At 30.2% G+C, this 21,758-nt stretch overlaps 2 protein-coding genes and 1 long non-coding RNA gene across 5 annotated transcripts; 1 reads left to right on the top strand and 2 right to left on the bottom strand.

Annotated features, from left to right (window-relative positions):
• Positions 1–1,024: 1,024 nt before the first annotated feature.
• LOC102625412 (uncharacterized) lies at positions 1,025–5,225 on the top strand. The gene is made up of 9 exons (XR_008052623.1): positions 1,025–1,494; positions 1,993–2,083; positions 2,357–2,451; positions 2,584–2,641; positions 3,514–3,571; positions 4,004–4,042; positions 4,183–4,257; positions 4,371–4,427; positions 4,906–5,225. It is a non-coding gene; the product is annotated as an uncharacterized LOC102625412 (long non-coding RNA).
• Positions 5,226–13,314: 8,089 nt separating this feature from the next.
• Positions 13,315–16,307, bottom strand: LOC127900385 (uncharacterized). Of its 3 annotated transcripts, none has more exons than XR_008052458.1 (3): positions 14,813–16,306; positions 14,024–14,113; positions 13,315–13,937 (listed from the first exon to the last, which is right to left on the bottom strand). XR_008052458.1 is itself a non-coding variant. In XM_052435292.1 (3 exons), exons 1-3 carry the CDS (start codon positions 14,736–14,738, stop codon positions 13,533–13,535), a joined length of 1,035 nt encoding a protein of 344 aa, XP_052291252.1. In that variant the 5' UTR covers positions 14,739–16,307; the 3' UTR covers positions 13,315–13,532. The 3 variants fall into 3 exon arrangements, 2 of the variants coding, with proteins under 2 accessions (XP_052291252.1, XP_052291251.1); XM_052435292.1 differs by having other exon boundaries at positions 13,315–13,616; positions 13,702–13,937; positions 14,024–16,307; XM_052435291.1 differs by having other exon boundaries at positions 14,024–16,307.
• An 821-nt stretch (positions 16,308–17,128) lies between these two features.
• On the bottom strand, positions 17,129–18,028 carry LOC127900306 (L10-interacting MYB domain-containing protein-like). The gene has a single exon (XM_052434933.1). The coding sequence runs from the start codon at positions 18,026–18,028 to the stop codon at positions 17,129–17,131; it is 900 nt and encodes a 299-aa protein (XP_052290893.1).
• Between the last annotated feature and the right edge of the window lie 3,730 nt (positions 18,029–21,758).

The raw sequence follows: 21,758 nt of genomic DNA, 5'->3' as shown, positions 1-21,758 counted from the left end.
AGCTTAGAGAAAAATCATGTATTTTTGCCAACTTAAATTTGAGCGCGCATTAAAGACGCAAGCTAAAACGTGCACAACCATGGATGTTGTTGCCATGCGAATTCAATGACTGTAGTAGCGCAATTGTGTAGTGGCTGATTGAAGGCTTCTGTATTGAGGTTTGTTTAGGTCATTAGTGATATTCATCTGCTGATGGAACGAATGAATGCTTTTTGAGTTCAACCTGTCTCTTGAAATTGCAAAGTATCAACTCAAAAGTTAGCAGAATTTGCAAAAGTCGTCTAGTCGGTGGTGGAATTAAGATTTTAATTTAGGGGTTGCCAAAATATGAAGAAAATTGAGAGTTGCCTTGAAAAATATATTGGGGATCATTTTGAAAACTTTTTAGTTTTCACATTATTTTTTAAAAATAAATTTTGAAACCTTGGCAACCCTTGCTAGGCGTGAATGTAGTTCCGCCTCGACGACTAGTGTTGTAGTTCGGTTGGAAAATGTTTTAGTAGAACTTTATACTCTTTTTTCATGAGATTAATGCAATTTTTATGATCAATAAAAAAAATGAAAATATGCTTTATGAAAACTATTTAAAATTTTTCTTCATTTAACTGGCTCTAAGGATGGCAATTGTGTCTGCAAATTTTAAAGAATGAAGAAGATAGAAATTGATAACTTCATTCTTTAATTTTTTTTTTTTTTGATAACTTCATTCTTTAATTTAAAAAATCAGGACAATAATTATTAATTTTAAATGTTGGAACTCTTGTAGCACTATTGGAAAAATGAGAAACAATAATACTAAGTTTCTGATACTAAATAAAAAATTATCAATATTTGATGACCTAAGCGGATTTTAATGTCTTTTACATATAAGTGTCAGTGATCATTGTATCGTAACCAAACATTGATGCTAATTGGAGAAGTAATTTTAATTTTATTTTAATTTTTTCAATTTTCCTGAATCTAAACGGCATCGTTCTAATTGCTAAAAAGTTATCGATATAAATTAAACACCTTGAAATTATCTTCTTCTTTTCCTCTCCTTCCAAAATCGATTCCCCCCTCTCTTTCTACTGAAACCCTAAATCTAAAATCAGGGCCAAGGAAATATTGATTCAAGAAACGGGGCCGAGAGTGAGCCAGCTCTCGTACGGAGCGTGAGTCAGCTTCGGGAACCAGCTGGACGTGACGGAGGCGAAGTCGCTCTTGCATTGCTCCCGCGACCACGGCATCAACTTCTTCGACAATGCCGAGGTCTACGCCAACGGCCGCGCGGAAGAGATCATGGGCCAGGCCATTCGTGAGCTCGGGTGGAAGCGATCCGACATCGTCGTTTCCACCAAGATCTTTTGGGGCGGCCAGGGCCCCAACGATAAAGGCCTCTCCAGAAAACACATCGTCAAGGGCACCAAAGCTTCCTTGAAACGCCTCGACATGGACTACGTCGACGTTATTTATTGTCACAGGCCAGACACATCGACACCGATAGAGGAGACGGTGAGGGCGATGAATTATATTTACTTGAAAAAGAAAACGATTATTGTTCTTGGTATTGGACTAGTGAAGGTGGTGAATTTCTTATGGGCAATCATTTTGTGGTTTCGTGGATTTAAAAAAAAATATTGATTCAAGAAACTCACATCACCCGATCCGCTTCACTTCATCAATTCTCTCCCCCCTCCCTCTCTTGCTCTCTCCCCCGCTCTCTCTCTGCGTTTGATTTATGAATGGCTTGATTCCGAGTTGCAGGACGGTCAATTTAATCTGCGGTTTTTATGACTGAAGTTTTTACTTGTTTGCTAATATTTATAATTCGTCCATCCCATTATACTTGAAAGTTGGTGATTCTATTAAATTTTAAATCCAACCGGTATCTTTTTATTTAAATCGGTAGGCCAGAAGCAAATCAATCTTTTTATGCATTGGCTGTATTAGTAAATCACATGGATAAAATCACAGGGTTTATATTGTTACTTATTTCTTTTCTGTTTGCAGGAAAATTCCAAGGGATTTGACAGAGGCATCACTATCTGGTGCAGGATAATCCATAATATCAGCCCTTTCTATGTTGTTTTTATTTGGAATGGTAGGTTGCCGCTTGCATAGTTGTGCCTCTTTTGTCGGATATCATGGGTGCCTTTTGCATATTCAGTGTATATTATCATCCACCTAGATTGTTTGTGTATCATGATGCTTTCATGCTGTTCTATTTGGCTTTTCATTGTTTTTAGTTCTTTGGCTCTTTTTATTTAGTTATCTGCCGGTTACACTCCCAACGCTTCTCTACACCTGCTGTTTCTTTGGTAATTATTGATCTTATGAATTGCTTGTTATGTAAATGGTGACTTTTATTTTGCAGGAACTAAATAATTATTTAACAGTGACCACCTCTACAGCTGTCATTGTCGACAAGAGTACTGATGGGGACTTCTTGCCTATTGATTTTAATATGAGGTAGAGTTTAATGATATCAGTTTAAATGATATTTTCATCTGGTTTTAAGTACTTTCAAGTAATGTTTAAACCATTCCTGCTATTCATCTTTCACGAATTGGGTTTGCTGACCATTTTTGACTTGTCATGCAGTTTTCCCTCACTTTCATGTGAATTTGCATCAATAGACGTGAGTGACGTGTTGGGAACTGTAAGTCTTGGTCTTCTGATGCTTCTGCATTTTCTTTTTCTTGTAGAAAAACTAAAACCTATACTTCTAGTTTAACAATTAAATTTCATATTAGATGCTGTTATTTATTTAGTTAGAAAATTTTTGGGTGGTTGTCCTTTTCATAAATAAGACTGGATTTGATTAAGAAAATTGCATCAATGATAGTTAAATATTAATCTTTTCAAAGAGTTTGTGATTCAAGGATTATAGATACTAGAAAAGTTTAAACAATTCTCCAATTGTCCTTCGATTTTCCAAGGTTGGCAGCAAGAGAAATTTTATTACTAAAAGGTCTAAGCAGAATTTACTCACTTGCAATAGTGTCTTGATAGTTAGTATTGAAAGCATTCTCTACTGTAGTTTTAGGAAATAGAGGCATTTCTGTTGATTCCTTTGGGTTAGATCAGAAATTTCCAGTTGGTCAAAAGTTAAATTTGCTTTGAGGTTCACCTACACATCCTGCATGTTTCTGGACTGCTAAAGGTTTTTGGCTGATAATAACCACCAATTTTGAGAATGGAGCACACAATGAGATATTTCTGTATTTTAGAAAATAAAATCAGAAATATCTGATCTCTTGCAGGAATAGGGTATTTCACTTGTCGCTGGAACCCTGAACTCCTACTTCACGTTAACGTATAAATATTATAGCCATTCAAAAGGAAATTGCATGTCTTAAAAAATTTGACTGTTTTCTTCTCTCTCTCTCTCTCTTTCTTCAGCTGGGAAAGAATGGAAGAAGCATCCCAGCCCTATATTTGACTGTTTTCAATTCTGTGATCACAATATTTCTCTGCTATGTGACAATTGCAATGATGCCTTCTTTGATTTGTATTATATTTCCTTTCCAGGTATCCTATTCTAGCTGTCAATTTTTATGCTCCATGGTGCTACTGGAGTAAACGCCTGGTATTTTTGTTTTCACCTTTTGTTTCTCAAATTTTGGGTTGTTGCTTTTTTATCATTGTTGTCTAGATTTCCCTTATTGGATCTATTCTTTCTCATGTTTGTGTTGATGTAATTGCCAGATATAATATTTTAAATTTATTCACTTGGATGTCATGTTTGTGCCTGCTCATATGCACACATATTAAGTTGATTAACTCCATTGCTCTGTGTGTCCACTGACATGTGCACAGAAATTTCTTCATTACTTTGGTTAACTCCATTGGTCTCTGTGTTTGTGTTTGTGTTGAACTTTCCATGCTTGTTATACAACTAAGCATGGGTTTTCTTTTGTTTGTTTGACTGTATTGTTAGACTTCCTCTCATGATGTTGTTAATAATTTCTCCTCTTTCTCTCTCTCTTTATATTTGCCTCACTATTTCTTCTTCTTCCAGAAACCATCATGGGAGAAAGCAGCCAAAACAATGAGAGAGGTTTTTTTTCCCTCCCTTAATTCTTTTCTGTAGATAAATGTTGTAAATGGTAAATCTGTCTCCTCATTCAGTTATTAGCTTAGCAAACCCAGTTTTATACCATGCTTTAAGGATTTTTTATTCATGTTCGCTTTTTACAGGTATGATCCCGAAATGGATGGACGTATTCTTTTGGCAAAAGTTGATTGCACTGAAGAAGTCGAGTTGTGTAGGAGGTAATTCCTAGATTAACGTTTTCTCACTTTCAGTTGATTTTCTGTTTTTTCACATTCTTGCTATTGTGATCATCACTTTTGTTGTTGATATTCAGTCCATAATGAATGTTCAGGCATCATATACAAGTGTATCCATCTATTCGCATATTCTGCAAAGGAAGTGATGTTAGGTAAATGACATATTTTCACATTCCTTTTTATCTATGCTGCTTTTACTGTTTCTATTGATAACAATTTTATATCATCCCTTTTATCTATGTTTCTTTTACTGTTTCTATTGATAACAATTTTATACCATGGTTAATTTGACTAAATCTAAAATTATGTTGTGTAAAAACTTTAATCTTTTTTTTTTTTCTTTTTTTGTCAAAGGAAATAGAGTGTGAAAACTCTGAATCCTTTTCATTTGTCATCACAATATCCTTATAATTTTAGTTTTCTCCTGACTTTGCCTTTTCATGTTTATGTGTAAAATTATGTTCTGTGGTTGCTATCATTTTGCATATGCTTGGACAACGGTTAAAATAATTTTTATTTTTAATATAATATGCTTGTCTTGCATGCATTTATATGCCATTAGGAAACTATGTAGATTGCAGCATGTAAATTTTATCAGTTTTTTTATTGTGCATGTCTTGAATGGTGCAGGATGACTTACAATAAACCAAAGCATGTATATGGGTCAAAACTAAATAATCAGAGCAAATGTCAAATTGGAACATGGAAACAATAATAGAAGACTTCATTTCGATTACCGAAAGAAAGAATCCGCAGAAGCAATAAACATGTGTTGGAAGATTGTGCATTTACTATATATCAGTTTACAAATTATTTGTAGTTGGTAAACAATGTAATAAGTTTCAAACAATGTAATAATTTTTAAATTGTTCATTGCAATGTAATAGTTTTCATATTCTTGAATGTAAATTTCAATTCAAATGCCAATTGCAAATTTTCAATTTCTATTACATGGATTTTTTTTTCTCAAATAAACATTGATACCAAAGTATCGTTATATTTATTATGCCTTTGTATCATTATTTGTTTGATACCATAGTCTCGTTATATATGTGATGTTCAAGCATCAACATTTTTTTGATACTATGGTGACATAGATTCGCTGATACAAAAAATTTGTGTCAGTAAATTTCTTGCACCGTATTCAGTGACACTAAACTCGGTGTCAGTAAAACAAGTTTCTGATACCAAAATGGTATTAGAGAAGGCCATTTTTTTACTAGTGTGGCCGCATTTGCGAAAGTATCTTTCTTTGAAAGTAATCTCCACAAAGTATTTAAAAAATAAAATTATATGGTTATTGAAAGTTAAACTAAGGTGGCGTTTGTATTTTAACTTAATGACTTAAAGTGACTTAACTTAATTAATTAAGTTAATTAAAATGTTTGTTTTTATAACTTAATGGGACTTTTTATATAATTTTAACTTAATAAAATAAGCCCATTTTTTTTTACTTTTTACTTAATGGAGAAATCTGAATTAAATCAATTACTTGCTAATGTCAAAAATATCATTGTTTTATAATTTATTTTTCATGTCTATCCCAAAACTCACCCATAGACATTTACCCCACATAATAATCTCATCATTAGTTTACTTATAAATGTTAAAATATTGTGGTATTTAATATATTATTTATTTGACATTCAAATTTAATAAGGATACAAATGTAAAAGTACGTATTTTCAGTTTTTTAAGTTGAAAAAAACAAACAACTTAATATTTATTTTTCGACATTCAGACGAAAAAACAAACATATTATTCAGATTCAGACATTCAGATCTATTCAGAATTCAGACTAATTCAGATCTATTCAGATTTCAGACAAAAAAACAAACGCCTCCTAAGTCTCTAAAACCACTAAATTAACAGCACTCTCTCAACAAAATTACAAGTATTTATCATTTAGAAGTTGTTTTTAAATTCTTTTTATTTAGTTCTTTGAAAAAGAGTTTGGGGCAAAGCCCTCCTTAAAATTTTGTTGGGTAAGCCCATATTATATTAATTTGTCAATAATAATAATGTATATGCCTAAATTAAAAATTTTCAGTAATATTATTCCTGAACATGTCTCGTAATTCTTAAATTATATGTAATTAAATATTTTTTATTTTAATATTAATATCTTCATCTAAACTGAAATTGAACTTCATCCCTCTACTTTCTTTATTCCTAATTATCAGTTTAGCGCCCATGAACTTCGTCCTTCATTTTTTTTAATTTCTTCTTAATAAACTTGAACCTAATAAAATCATTTTAATTGAAACCATCATATTTCAAAAATATTTTTTTTTTCATTAACAATAATCCTATCATTGATTCTTTGGACTAAGTAGTGGTGTAATTTGAAAATAGGATTTCTCTATGATGTTGTATGGATTTTTACAGTGTTGATAGTGGGATTAATGTGAACCCTTAGATGTAAAAGTTTTAAGCTGAATCATTCATTTAATATAATACATAATTAGATAATTAATTAAATATAACAGATAACTTATAGGTTGCGGGTAAACATTAATTTGTTAATTTTAAATTAATATCAATTTAGAAAAAAGTCACTCACTCCCCTAAGGTTTGCTTAAATAATCAAACAGATCCCTTTAGTTTCATAAATAGTCACACAGACCTTCTTAGTTTCATAAATGACTATTATACCTTTTGATTAAAATAATCTTTTTTTAAATGATGGATTAAAATAATCTAAATAAATATAAATATAGTAATAAGAGAAAAATCATAAATAAATATCATATGATACAAATAAAATGTTATAATAAGTATAGTTGATAATATAACGTGTACAATGAAAATTTTACTAATATTAAGTTATTATTAGTCTATCTTGACGGATTAACTAAAATCTATTAATTCAAAAATTGATTTTAAGATTGATATTAATGTAGACATAATTAAATAAGATATTGTAAAAAATAATATAAATTTTATAAATCATTGTGAAATTATTGTGAATGTTAGGTATAATTATTTAATTTTAGTAGTATGTCAAATAGATTTTAATATTAGTAAAAAGAATATGAAAAATAAATAATGTTAAAATAATTTTGTTGATATTGAAAATATTTTACACTTATTTAACATATTATATTTTTTAATTGAAGGAGTTATGTATGACCATTTAAGTAAAATTCAGAGGTGTGGGTAGTTGCTTCCCTATTAATTTTATAGCCCATTTAAAGTACTATACCATTCTATATCATACATCGCACTTAAAATGTTGATTTTATTGAAGTGTTATGTTATTAAAAATTAAAGGAAAATTATCATTCGTATACCCTATAGATGCTCTATTATAAAAAATACTACAACACTTTGAGGGTGTATCAATCGTCCACCCTAAGTTGATAAAATGTATCTGCCGTCCACCAAATCGTTACTTGCCGTTTAAATAGGATAACGCCAAAGGGGTAATTTGGTCTTTTTATATGATACAAGCGATAATTTAAGGGTAACAAATGATAATAAAAGAATTTAAGGGTATACAAGTGATACTTTGTAAGGGTAAAATTGTCAATTCGCTATAATTCTGTTAACTTTCAAACGGCAGCTAACGGTTTGGTGGTCGACAGATAGCTTTTGTCAATTTAGGGTGGACGATTGATACACCCTCAAAGTGTTGTAGTATTTTTGATAACAGAGCATCTATAGGGTATACGAATGATAATATCCCAAAATTAAACTTTGCATTTATAATGTACTACAACTTTAATGTAAAATGTAATAAAAAATATAAAGACATTTTTGAGTAGTCAATTTTAGTTTTCTTTTACAAAATAGTATTATAAAAGAAAATTGGTAAAATGTAATAAAAATGGCATGAGAAAAGGTTAGTAGAGGTGATTTTCCTTGTAGTTAATAAAACATATGAAGTAATGGACACACACACATATTCAGTACTTCTATTTACCCCTATTTATTAATAAGTGGGAAATTAAAGTCGTAATTACCATAATGTATTATGAATTGATATGTAAAATATAAATACTAATAAAAGCTAATTTGTAGACTAATAAAGTTAACCATATTTTATGGACACTTGATACATTAATTTAAGGTCAAATGAGATATATCATATGATATTTCAAACTGTAGTCTAATTTTCAACATTTGCATATGGTTTTATAAGCTAGTAAACCAATAAAATATACCATGAGAAATCAAAGGCTATTGTATATATTGCACCATTGGATATATATAAATATATATATAGACACACACATATAACTTCCATTAATCTTCCATGGCCATGCATTAGAATAAAATAATCTAACCGCACACACTATATCCGATTGATAGATTTTGAAATTAGTTTGATTACATGATAATCGAATTATCTTATAACATTAAGGATATGAATTAAGTACCATTTTATCAATTTTGAGTATCGTATTGAGTTTTCAAATTAATTAAATGTTGAAACTCTTTCATGTTTGGCCTGACATTATTATTTAATAAAATTACGAAAAGCCAATATGAATTGTGTAGGATACATAGTAAAATAAACTTTAAAATGTAATTAAGTATTCCCATGAATTTTGTGTAATTAAACAAAATATGTTATTTTAGTGAAATTGTTAGAATATTTAAAATTGTAGGGGTGGTCACTAAAGTTTCTCGGACTTGAGCAAACTACACGATCCCACACGGTTTATTTTGACAAATACAACTTGTTAACCGCTAACTGTTGGTAGAATAAGTTCCTATAAACAAAACACAATTCAAACTCATATTTGCAAGCAGCAACAATATCTCATCAAGGAACAAATTTGAATGGAGTTTTTGGTCAATCAATCTAAATAAAATTGAGTAGAGTTTTTTGTCAATTAATCAAGTTTTTGGGTTTTCAAACAATTTATGTTCAAGGTAAATATGGGAGCTATCATTACAAGAAAGCAATGGATATTGATCAACAAAGTTAGTACTGTGTATGTTCTTTGTAATTTGATATTTAGAACTGTTATGATTATTTTGTTGTTGAGTAGAGAGATGGTTATCTGGAGATTTCAACTATGTAACCATGTAATGACCAATGCTTTAAAATCAAACACTTGTTCGATAATTTGACAAAACAAAAAAAATTAAAAAAAAAAAACATGTAGAAAATGTAAGGAAAATGAGCATGTAATGTCCGGCAATCGTGCTTATAGGGGAAAGAGGCTGAAACAAAGAACTAATACATTTTTTAAGTTGGTTGCTTTAGTGATTCTGAGCAGTCAGCATTCTTTAAGCCATATTTTCATGTAGAAAACTTCAAATAGAAAACCGTAAAATTATTTGAACTCCTGAGGAATAAATATTTCTAGACATGTATAGTTTTTAATTTTATTCCTTATTAATTGATATCAGTTAATGCAGAAACTTCAGGTCTTGTGTAGTTTCAAGAGAGTTATGACCTTTGTGCACTAAATCGTGAATATCTTTAAGAAGAGAAGTCCAAATTTGATTTTATAAATTTCGTCCATAACTAGACACATTTATCTATCAAAGAATTTATATTATGCAATCTCATATATTATAGATAAATACAGTTAAATAATGAAATTTGGCTTATAATCATAGACTTGGTTGCTTTAGAGATTTTGAGCAGTCAGCATTCTTTAAGCCATATCTTCATGTAGAAAACTTCAAATAGATAACTGTAAAATTATTTGAACTCCTGAGGAATAATATTTCTAGAAATAAATAGTTTGTAATTTTATTCCTTGTCAATTGATATCAGTTAATTCAAAAACTTCAGGTCTTGTGTAGTTTCAAGGCAGTTGTGGAAGATTTGGTCTCTTTCAGTTTCCTATATGCAAATAAGTTTTTCAATGATAAATTTTCACCACATGCGTCTTCAATATTGTCCTTAATCTCAGCGATCTTCACCCCAAACTCATCTCCCTTGCCCACGAAATTTTGACCACTTGATTCATTTTTACTATTTTGAACATCTTTACTAGAAGAGTTCATCTTTTCCTTCCATGGGTGTGATTGCATATAAGTTATATTATGTTCAAGTGCTCCAACTACACTATAAATTTTTTGTACCAATGCATAAGTATCTAAATTGTTCCTCTTCAGCTCACCAAGTTCATACCTGACAGCGGCAAGATTAAAAGTCATCCCATCAATTTTTTTCATTAAGCTTTGTCAATTCCTCCTCATGGTTGCAATTTTGAAAGTTTGTTTCACCCTCTCCATTTGTTTTTATGCTTTTATGGAGGCCTCCATCATCTTTTCTTTCCATCTGCATTTTAATGTTAATATTTAGTCAATCGTGTAACATCAAGTATATCTATAAAATTATGATACTAACAAATAAAGTATCAATAAACAAAACTGAAGATTTTAACATCTATATTTTCATATGGGGCTTGCCTTTAATTTTTAGAATTTAAAGACCGACATTTAAATTTCAATTGTAAGATATTAGTAGTCAGCTGAATTCCCTCCTCAAAGTAATATAAATTCATAAAGTGCAACGGAAAAATCTCTTGGCGATATTATACTCTAGTAGATGCAAAGTAGACAACTAGACTGGCCAAATTCTGAATGTTGAGACTTTTAAAGATTGAATTTTCTCTTGTTGTCTTCATTGAGAAAATGACTGAGAACTAAAAGAGAGAAAGTTCATTCCCACCGCATAAATCCTAAGAGAGACAAAATTATTAATCTGACTCTCGAATCTTCAGGTCTTCACAAAAGAACATATAACAAACTTGAAAAAAAAATAATTGCCCCTTCAGATCCAAAAAGCATTGTGCTTCTAATCTTGTTTTGCATGCTTCAGCTGTAGTAATTAGTTGCTTTCCATGTAATCAACAAAACCCCAAAAAAATGACACTAGAAACTGTGGTTTTGATAATATGTGATAAAGTGAATTGAACTTCCCAGCAAGGGCTTCAATCTAAAAAGCAAATAAGTCATTCTTTGTGATTAATTAATTACAACTTAATTACTTAATTATTTCTCTTACATATGTAATTAATTGACTTTTTTCTGGCTGTAATAAATACCATGAATTGTAAGAATCATTAACCTTCTTATAGGCCTCATAGATGATCGTATAGATAATGCGAATAAACTTTCTTCAAATTATGTATGAACTTGGTGAGCTGAAGAGGAACAATTTAGATACTTATGCATTGATACAAAAAATGTATACTGTAGTTGGAGCACTTAAACATAATATAACTCATATGCAATCACACCCATGGAAGGAAAAGATGAACCCTTCTAGTAAAGATGTTCAAATAGTAAAAATGAATCAAGTGGTCAAAATTTCGTGGGCAAGGGAGATGAGTTTAGGGTGAAGATCGCGGAGATTAAGGGCAATATTGAAGACGCATGTGGTGAAAATTTATCATTGAGAATATTATTTGCATATAGGAAACTGAAAGAGAACCAAATCTTCCACAACTGCCTTGAAACTACACAAGACCCGAAGTTTCTGAATTAACTAATATCAATTAACAAGGAATAAAATTAAAAATTATTTATTTCTAGAAAGATTATTCCTCAGGAGTTCAAATAATTTTACGGTTATCTATTTGAAGTTTTTTACATGAAGATATGGATTAAAGAATGCCGACTGCTCAAAATCACTCAAGCAACCAAGTCTATGATTATAAGCCAAATTTCATGATTTAACTGTATTGATCTATAATATATGAGATTGCATAATATATATCCTTTGATAGATAAATGTGTCTAGTTATGGATGAAATTTATAAAATCAAATTTGGACTTCTCTTCTTAAAGATATTCACAATTTAGTGCACAAAGGGTGCGTTTGGTACATGTATTATATTATGCTGTATTGCATTATTCTAATGCTGGTGTATTGTATTATGTTGTATTGCATTAGCATTGTATTATAATAATACTGTACAATGTTTGGTACCATACTGTATTGTAATAATTTTTTTGATTAATTTAAATTAAATATTATACTATATTATATTATATTATATTAATATACTTAAATTGTATTAATATTTTATATTATTATTAATTTTAAATTAATATTATTCAAATTTATTCATATTTAACTATTTATTATTAGTTATAATAAATTATAAATTTATTAATAAATTATAATTAAAAAATAATATAATATAATAATATTGAATAATAAATTACATGTTTATTAATCTATATTAATAATTATAATATAAAAATAATATTAAATTAAAAGTTATATTTAATAATAATAATTATTATTATTATTATAAAGCAAAACTCAAAAAGCAAGACTCCAGCGACAGTTGCAAAAGTAAAAAGGGAGAGAGAGAGAAAAAAAAAAACAATCAGCAGTTGCCGCATTAGTTTGGGCTTTTAATGTGGTGGTCCTGTAGCTTTTTATTTGCCAAACATGGGCTTGTGTAAAATTAATACAATGAAGGGCTTTAATACAACAACCAAACAAGCCCAAAGGTCACAACTATCTTGAAACTACACAAGACCCGAAGTTTCTGCATTAATTGATATCAATTAACAACAAATAAAATTACAAACTATACATTTCTAGAAATATTTATTCATCAGGAGTTCAAAGAATTTTACAGTTTTCTATTTGAAGTTTTCTACATGAAGATATGGCTTAAAGAATGCTGACTGCTCAGAATCACTGAAGCAGCTGCAGTTGCTGTGGAGTAAAAGGTATAGATGTGAAGTGGAAGTTGATGGTGTTTGGTAAAGGTGCTGTAACTTTTAAGCTGTAGCTGCTGATGGTGTTTGGTAAAAGTGCTGTAGCTTTTAAGCTGCAGCTACTGATGGTGTTTGGTAAATTTTAATAGTTGTAGAGTGGATAAATATTTATAATAATTAATTTTAAATAACATTATTTTTAATTGTTAACAAACCAATTATTTTTCATTCTTCAAATTATTATATTGACATACAATTACGATTTATTACTTTGCAAATTAAATTAATATTTAATAAATCAAATTTATTTTTTTGCACAAGTTGTAATAAATAATTTATAAAACACATCATGGGGCCAATTATAAATAATTTTAAATAACTATTATTGACAATGCCAACCGGGCAGTGTACATGATATGCTTCTCCAAATTGCTTCGGTTTGTACATGATATGATTAATCGAGTATTATTTACAATACCAAATATATCTAATAAAAATCATACAACAAAACAAAATAAAATTAAAATGTAATTAATTACAAAATTTGTATAAATATTTCTATTGTTGTGCCTCCATTAAACTTGTAGCAATGCCATCTTTCAAGATTATTATATCTTGAGTTGTGCTATCAATTGTTTCATAACTTTCTTCATGAGATGCAATATGTTCGCTAATACTATGACTTGGTTCATCTGTCATTTCATCAAAATGATCATTATTTTGTGAATATCTTCTTATATAATTATGCAAGGCCATTGTACCAATAACTATTTTCACCTGCTTCTTGAATGGATAGCTTGGCATACTTCGTAAAATCTTCCATGTATTCTTCCAAACCCCAAAAGTACGCTCAATAACACTTCTCAAGGAAGAGTGCTTGTAATTGAACAATTCTTTATAACCCATTGGTTGGCTACCTCTACGAAATTCAGGAAGGTGATATCTTTCACCCTTATATGGTCCTAAGTACCCACATAACTTCGGATATCCTGCATCTACTAAATAGTATTTTCCTAAAAATAAAAAGAAAAATACAAAAATAAATAACACAATCTAATCAATTGAATAGGTATATATAAAAAAAATTAGAAACACAAACCTGGAGGAGGGTTTGGAAAATTGAATGCAGGATTCGTAATAGTTGTTTGAAATACCCTTGCATCATGGGCACTGCCTTCCCAACCAGCCACTGCAAATATGAATTGCATATCAAAGCTACATACAACCATTACATTCTGAGTTGATGTCCCTTTTCTACCAATAAATGAAATTTGATCCTCCGGAGATATTGAAGCAGGTATATGAACACCATCAATAGCACCAATACAATCCTTAAAGTAAGGCATATATCTTGAATCTTCATATATCTCTTTGGGAGTGGTAATAAAGTCAGGATCCAACGGTTTTATCAAATCTACGGACATATGACACACACTATCTAATACCTTGTCAAAATATCTACTCACAGTCTCACCAGAATGTTGGAACCGCTCCATTGTTGATCGATTTCTTACACTTTGTCCTAGTATATACAAAAACATTCCTAACATCTCAGCGCCACATGTTCTCCTTGAACTCTTTAACCCATAATTATCTTCTAAGTCGGTGCATAATCTTAAAAGTACATCACTATTCATTCGAAACATGTTAAAGCACCTGCTTACATTTCCACCACGTATTTCTATCAACCATTTATGCCCTGTTTGAGTAGAATTCATACAAGGCTCCTTATGGATAAATCTCAAATAATAATGATGCATCAAAACAGCTGTTAGACAAACAAGCTGGTCAAACTCCTCTTCATCATTATCCATATTTTTATATCAAACTATCAGCTGGCTGAATTCAGACTCCACTCTCAAAGTAAATTAAAAGGGAGTATGCCTACCTCGTTAGAATTGCTTCAACAGGATAAATTAATTATGTATGCTTGGGCATGTGGATTTTTTGAAGGAAATTATACGCCAAGAGCCAGAGGTTGCTGAAAAGTTAAGACATAATTATGGAAGATATACTAATAATAATTTCAATGCTATTATTTTTCCTCAAACAAATAGTCCAGAAAATTTTCCATTTTCTAAAGCGTACAAACATATCATATCGTAAAGTAAAGAGAAATTTTTTTTTCCATAATTCTCATATTAATGTTTATAACAAAACTTCTCTAGCTGGCCTCTCTAGTAGAAACTCATCTAAGTAAAGAGAAAAAAAAATTCTATACCGATCAAGTGCACAAGAAGAAATAAAAAATGAAGGAATTATTTTTTATACTTTGGAGGAAACTCATTGTTTCAAAACTGGCAAGTGTAGATTAAAGTTTATTACATGGAATAGAAAATGGCACACCATATAAATGCAATAAAGTAGTCAAAACTGAACTTTCAATAAGGAGTTTTCCTTACAGTAGTGGTGGAGCAGGCAACAAAAGCAATATGAGGATCTACTTTTGCCGAACAAAAACTTGTTGCGTAAATTAGCAAGTGTACTAGTCGGCACAAGTAATATAATGAAGAGTAGAGTATCGTCCCATTGAGATTGTATATCCGATTAGTTACCGAAATTATTCTAACCCTAATTTATTTGAACAATCGAATAAGCGAATTTAGATCAAAATAAAATAAAATAATTAAAAATTAAATAAAGTCGAAGGCAATAATAGAAAATACCAAGAGATTAAAACACTAAGACATCCGATTTTACCATAACCAATCCAATTTAATCCTCCATCTATGCTATTAAAATTTACTACCCATGTTGACAGTGAATTTCCCTAATCCATTCAATATCCTCTCTCGAGTAATATTAAAAATACCTTCACACATTAACCCACTATATCTCTATGTGAATTTAAATATGCAAAGATTCATTAAACTCTATGGAAATTCTTAGATAAAACCGCACGAATCACGTTGGCACATCTCTGTCTTTCGTTCAATTCATGGCATCCATTACACAGAGCAAAAATACATAAATCTCCTCTCGGTCTCATTATGTATCCTCAAATCATTCAAATGTTGGCCAGATATTTAAAAGCATTAAGGACAATATTGAACACTCAATCATGGAATAATTAATTAAAAATAACATAGATTTATAGAATTAAATCTTCATAGTTAGGCTACATCGTAGCCTAGTAAAATAAATTAGTTCATGGGAATATCAAGAGAATCCATTAATTTAATTAAAAACATTCAAGCAAGATAATAGAGAAGAGGAAAAGAAAAACTTAAGAATTAATGCGTCTTCCTCCTGCTGCAGATTATTCCTGCTGCTCTCGGTTTTGCTCCAAACTTGCGGCTGCTGCTCTTCTCCCCCTTGTGCGGCTGCCTTTCTTCCCTTTTATAATGTTGTGGTTTCTTCCAAATCCTTTAAGGAAAAAGATTGCAAATCCAGCCCACGATCCTTGAATGAAAAAAAATTAAAAACAAAAGCCCAACCGCCTATTTCATTCCTAGGTCAATCATAATTAAAAGCAAAAGCCTCTCCACGTGTTGCATGCCATATTCTCTTTGTAAATGAATTCTTCAAAGCTTCCTCCACGTGCTGCATGCATGCTTAATGATTAATTAAATTAAATCCTTTGTGATTTGTTCCGATTAATTCTCTTTAATCCCATATTGTACCTAAAATGATAAAATATAAAAATTAAAATAAAATTAACATAATAAAACATAAAATTAAGTTATGGAAGCATTAAAATAATAAATAAATTATGAGCACATCAAACAACATGCAAAAAATCACACCTTTTTCGAAAGTTCTCATGCCATCACTTGCACACACTCATGGTCACACCTATTACTAATCTACTATTTCATGTAATATAGTTATATTCATTCAAGACCATATTTATAAAATCATATCAACCATTTTTCATAAATAATGTGCAACTGCAAACCTAGAAAAAACACATACGAAGAAGTATGATTTCCATTCCAGAATTTCCATTCAACACTGCAAAGGTTGTCGCCCCAGTTTTCACACAAAAATACAACAAAAGTAGGCCATGGAGCATGTCAGAATTACAAAACTTAACCGTATAAGAACTAATACCAAAAACAAATATGCTATTATTTTTCCTCAAGCAAATAGTCCACAAAAATTTCCATAAATAAGCCTCAAGCAAATAAATCAATAGCAACAATTCATATACATTGTAAATGTAATATAAAGTGTAATCAGTGACAAAATAAAAAGTGTTCATTCATAAACATAATTTACAAAATATTGTTTCATAAATACAATACATTTTCACTTTGTATTTTTTCTCATAATTAAGCCATTTCAATTTGACATTTGGATATTCTATCTCATTAAATAAATCCCTTTTCACTTTGTCCATAAACAACTGACTAGCAAATAACCACACTTCACTCCCAGCCTTAATGTTTGGTAAAGAAGCAACTACTTCCAATGCTTTATAAATATCTTTCCCACTTGTATCATTTTGAGAGTTTGAAGTTGTGTTCCTTTTCTCTACTGCATCAATGAGACGATCAAGCTGTCTTGACAGTTTTACAGCACCTCCTACTTTGTTCCCTTTTACAGCCACTCTTTTACCTTTGGTTCCCTTACTATCATCAGACACAATATACTCATTAGAGTCAGCAGTACTCTCAACACGAAGAGATTCAGATGCGTCATTACTCTCTAAAGGAAAACCAGATGAGGGAACCCAAACATGCTCACCAGTAGCCACAGTGTTCATGAACATTAAATTTATTTTTTTCTCCAACTCTGGATAAATACCATTTTTTCGAAATCTACTGAATTGTGGATTTTCCTTTATTTTCTTTTCCCACCATTCCTCACTTGCATCAACTGTCCTCAACCTATGATTCCACCCTAAACCAGTTTCCTTGCCAATCAAATTCTTCCACAATTTCCAATCAGTTCTAAGAGAATCCCATTTATTTTTCATTTGAGTTCTGTTGTAATCTAATCCAGTTTCTTTAGTGAACTCCTTAATCAAATTTTCATATCCTTGGGAAGTCAAATGAGTCACAGGACGATGTCCGGCATCCACCTCTTTAATGCATAAGTCACAAAATACATCTAAAGTCTGGGGGTTCCAGGTAGCCTTACTAGTTGAGCTATTAGACATAATTTCATACACTTAAACCTAGGAAAAAAAATATTTCTTTGTCAAACAACAATACAGGAAAAATAAGAACATAGAAGTTAAGAAAATTACTAGAATCTTGTTATGGATGGTGGAAGGAAAAATAATTCGATATTAAAAAAATTTAAAAAAAAAGACAAACCAGAACAAGTTACTTTAGTTGTTACTTTACTTGAAATACTTTTAATCAAACACTTAGTTTACTTGAAATACTTTTCCAGCAAACAATAATGATCATAGCCCAAGAATAGAAACAATTACAATCAAGTCAATAAAGCAACAAAAGACAAACCAGACTAGGAAACAAAGAAATTCAACTAAACAATCATTAGGTACAAACTGCAATTGCATTTAGCCTCACAATCTCAAATTTGCTACGTGCTTTGATATTTCCTGTACTATTCTTTTGGCCCATCCCAAAGAAATTGGATAAGACCTATACAATTGCAATTGCAACACTTTCCCCATTCTTTTGATTGTGCCAAAACGTCAACTTGAAATCCAGAATTTGACAAACTTCCCTTTGTTTACTGAAGCATAGTATTTCATAACAGAGGCATGCATTTTATTATTTAATGTTTTGTAGAACTGGAAACTCAAATCAAACAGGGGCTGTGCATGTCTACAAAAAGCAACTACAAAAATAAAAATTGATTAGTATTAAAAATTATTTAATTATCAAGCGATAATATGTTATTTTATGCTTATGTTATAATTTATATTTGTGTTTATGTAATATATTATGAATTATTAATTATGTTTTAAATATATTTAATTTTGTGTATTTTTATGTGTTTATTAGGAAAAATATTAATTTCACGTACTTCGAGGCTCCAAACAGATAAACGGAGGTCAAATTTGGATTCCGGAGGTCCGAAAACCTTAAGATCAGTCAAGATCGGCTTAAAATTGGGCTTGTGTAAAAAAAGTTGACTTTTCCTGTTGACCGAGCACTGATTGGATGATGAAATGAGCTTACAATAGATATGAGTGCATGGGATAACTGGCAATCTTGACTAAATCTCAACCGTTCATGATTCAATGGCCATGATTGTGCCACGTGGCAATGGTTGGTGAAGCAAGTTGGAGGATCCGAATCTTTGTATTCGGGTCGACCCGATCCACCCATTAACCCGCAAAATCTCAACCGTTCTTTGGGCAAATCGAACGAGTCAAATGATGCCATGTGTGATGTTGACTTTTGAAGTTTGACCAGCCATTGGATCTTGATCTAAGGGTTGTGAGGAGCACATGCATGAAGCTTATGATGGACCGCAAAGCACTGGATTATGAATTTATTTTTCTATAAATAGGGCCTCATTTTTATGTTTTAATCATCTCTCTACAACTCTCTTCTTCTCAAATTCTCTCCATCTCCTTGTAATCTTGATTTCCAGGTGTGTTTTTAATATTTTGTATAATTATTTTCATTAATAAAATTAGTTTTATTTCCAATTTTAGTTGTTTTTATTTCTTTTAATTATAAGTAATTCAATTTTACTACTTCTTTTTATTTTAATTATGCTTAACTAAATAATATTAGTTGGGGGAAGGTGAAACTCTTAGGAAATAAATATGATTTAATCAAATTCTATTTTTAATTTTATAAATTAAATTATTTTCTATTTAATTTTATACATGTTTTATATTTTGAAATTTTGATTTATTGTAGACAAACAAATGAATTTGGCACAATAAATTCTTAAGATCTTAATATAAGGCATGGTGAAATGGTATTTTGACTTATTGTAGACAAATTAAATTTTGGCACAATAAATACTTAATCCATCATAAAATTAAAGGGAAAATAATAATAATAATTTGTATAATTAATCTTTTGAGTAATAAATCTAACACAAATTGGCAAAAAGAATTTATTAAGTTTTATTTATTTCTAAGAGTGGATCCATAACCCTAACTAGTTCAATTCCATAGTTTCATTTAAATTAAGTTGTTTATATTCAAGTTTTAATTTTAATTTTTAGATAAAGTAAAATAAACTAATTAAATCTTTTCTCTGTAGATCGACCTCGGACTCACCGAGTTATAATACAACAAGACACTCTTATACTTGGGAGTTAAAAATTACTTTTAAGTTGTGTCAAAAACTACAATAAAAACAATGGTTACAAGCAAATAAATCACGCATTACCCATCACCCATCAATTTATTCTAAACAAAAGCCCCAACATTTTATGAATGAAAAATGTATTAGTTCTTTGTTTCAGCCTCTTTCCCCTAGAAGCACGACTGCCAGACATTACATGCTCATTTTTCTTACATTTCTACATGTTTTTTTTTTTTTTTTGTCAAATTATCGAACAAGTATTTGATTTTAAAGCATTGGTCATTATATAGTTACATAGCTGAAATCTCCACATAACCATCTCTCTACTCAACAACAAAATAATCATAACAGTTCTAAATATCAAATTACAAAGAATATATACAGTACTAACTTTGTTGATCAATATCCATTACTTTCTTGTAATGATAGCTCCCAGATTTACCTTGAACATAAATTTTTTGAAAACCCAAAAACTTGATTAATTGACAAAAAACTCTACTCAAATTTATTCAGATTGATTTACCAAAAACTCGACTCAAATTTGTTCCTTGATGAGCTATTGTTTGCTGCTTGCAAATATGAGTTTGAATTGTGTTTTGTTGATAGGAACTTATTCTACCAACAGTCAGCGGTTAACAAGTTGTATTTGTTAAAATAAACCGTGTGGGATCGTGTAGTTTGCTCAAATTTTTTCCTTGATGAGATATTGTTTGCTGCTTGCAAATATGAGTTTGAATTGTGTTTTGTTGATAGGAACTTATTCTACCAACAGTCAGCGGTTAACAAGTTGTATTTGTCAAAATAAACCGTGTGGGATCGTGTAGTTTGCTCAAGTCCGAGAAATTTTAGTGACCACCCCTACAATTTTAAATATTCTCACAATTTCACTTAAATAACATATTTTGTTTAATTACACAAAATTCATGGGAATACTTAATTACATTTTAAAGTTTATTTTACTATATATCCTTCACCATTCATTATTGGTTTTTCGTAATTTTATTAAGTAATAATGTCAGGCCAAACATGAAAGAGTTTCAACATTTAATTAATTTGAAAACTCAATGCGATACTCAAAATTGATAAAATAGTACTTAATTCATATCCTTAGTGTTATAAGATAATTCAATTATCATGTAATCAAAATAATTTCAAAATTTATCAATCGGATATAGTCTGTGCGGTTAGATTATTTTATTTTAATGCATGGCCATGGAAGATTAATGGAAGTTATATGTGTATATATATATATATATATATATATATATATCCAGTGGTGCAATATATGCAATAGCCTTTGATTTCTCATGGTATATTTTATTGGTTTACTAGCTTATAAAACCATATGCAAATGCTGAAAATTGGACTACAGTTTGAAATATCATGTGATATATCTCATTTGACCTTAGATTAATGTATCTAGTGCCCATAAAATATGGTTTACTTTATTAGTCTACAAATTAGCTTTTGTTAATATTTATATTTCACATATCAATTCATAATACATTATGGTAATTACGACTTTAATTTCCCACCTATTAATAAATAGGGGTAAATAGAAGTACTGAATATGTGTGTGTGTCCATTACTTCATATGTTTTAATAACTACAAGGAAAATCACCTCTACTAACCTTTTCTCGTGC

Source organism: Citrus sinensis, chromosome 2 (genome assembly GCF_022201045.2).
Source record: "Citrus sinensis cultivar Valencia sweet orange chromosome 2, DVS_A1.0, whole genome shotgun sequence".
NCBI classification, from domain to species: Eukaryota; Viridiplantae; Streptophyta; class Magnoliopsida; order Sapindales; family Rutaceae; genus Citrus; species Citrus sinensis.
Note: the sequence above shows the minus strand (reverse complement) of the source record. Positions and strands in the feature narration are given on the sequence as shown.

What these genes read in the sequence shown, in the direction of transcription:
- LOC127900385 (XM_052435291.1), bottom strand. Translation starts at nt 14,738, where the DNA reads ATGGATAATGATGAAGAGGAGTTTGACCAGCTTGTTTGTCTAACAGCT. An exon ending in TTTTCCAAACCCTCCTCCAG is followed by an intron (nt 13,938 to 14,023) that starts GTTTGTGTTTCT and finishes TTTTATTTTTAG; the next exon opens with GAAAATACTATTTAGTAGAT.
- LOC127900306 (XM_052434933.1), bottom strand. Translation starts at nt 18,028, where the DNA reads ATGTCTAATAGCTCAACTAGTAAGGCTACCTGGAACCCCCAGACTTTA.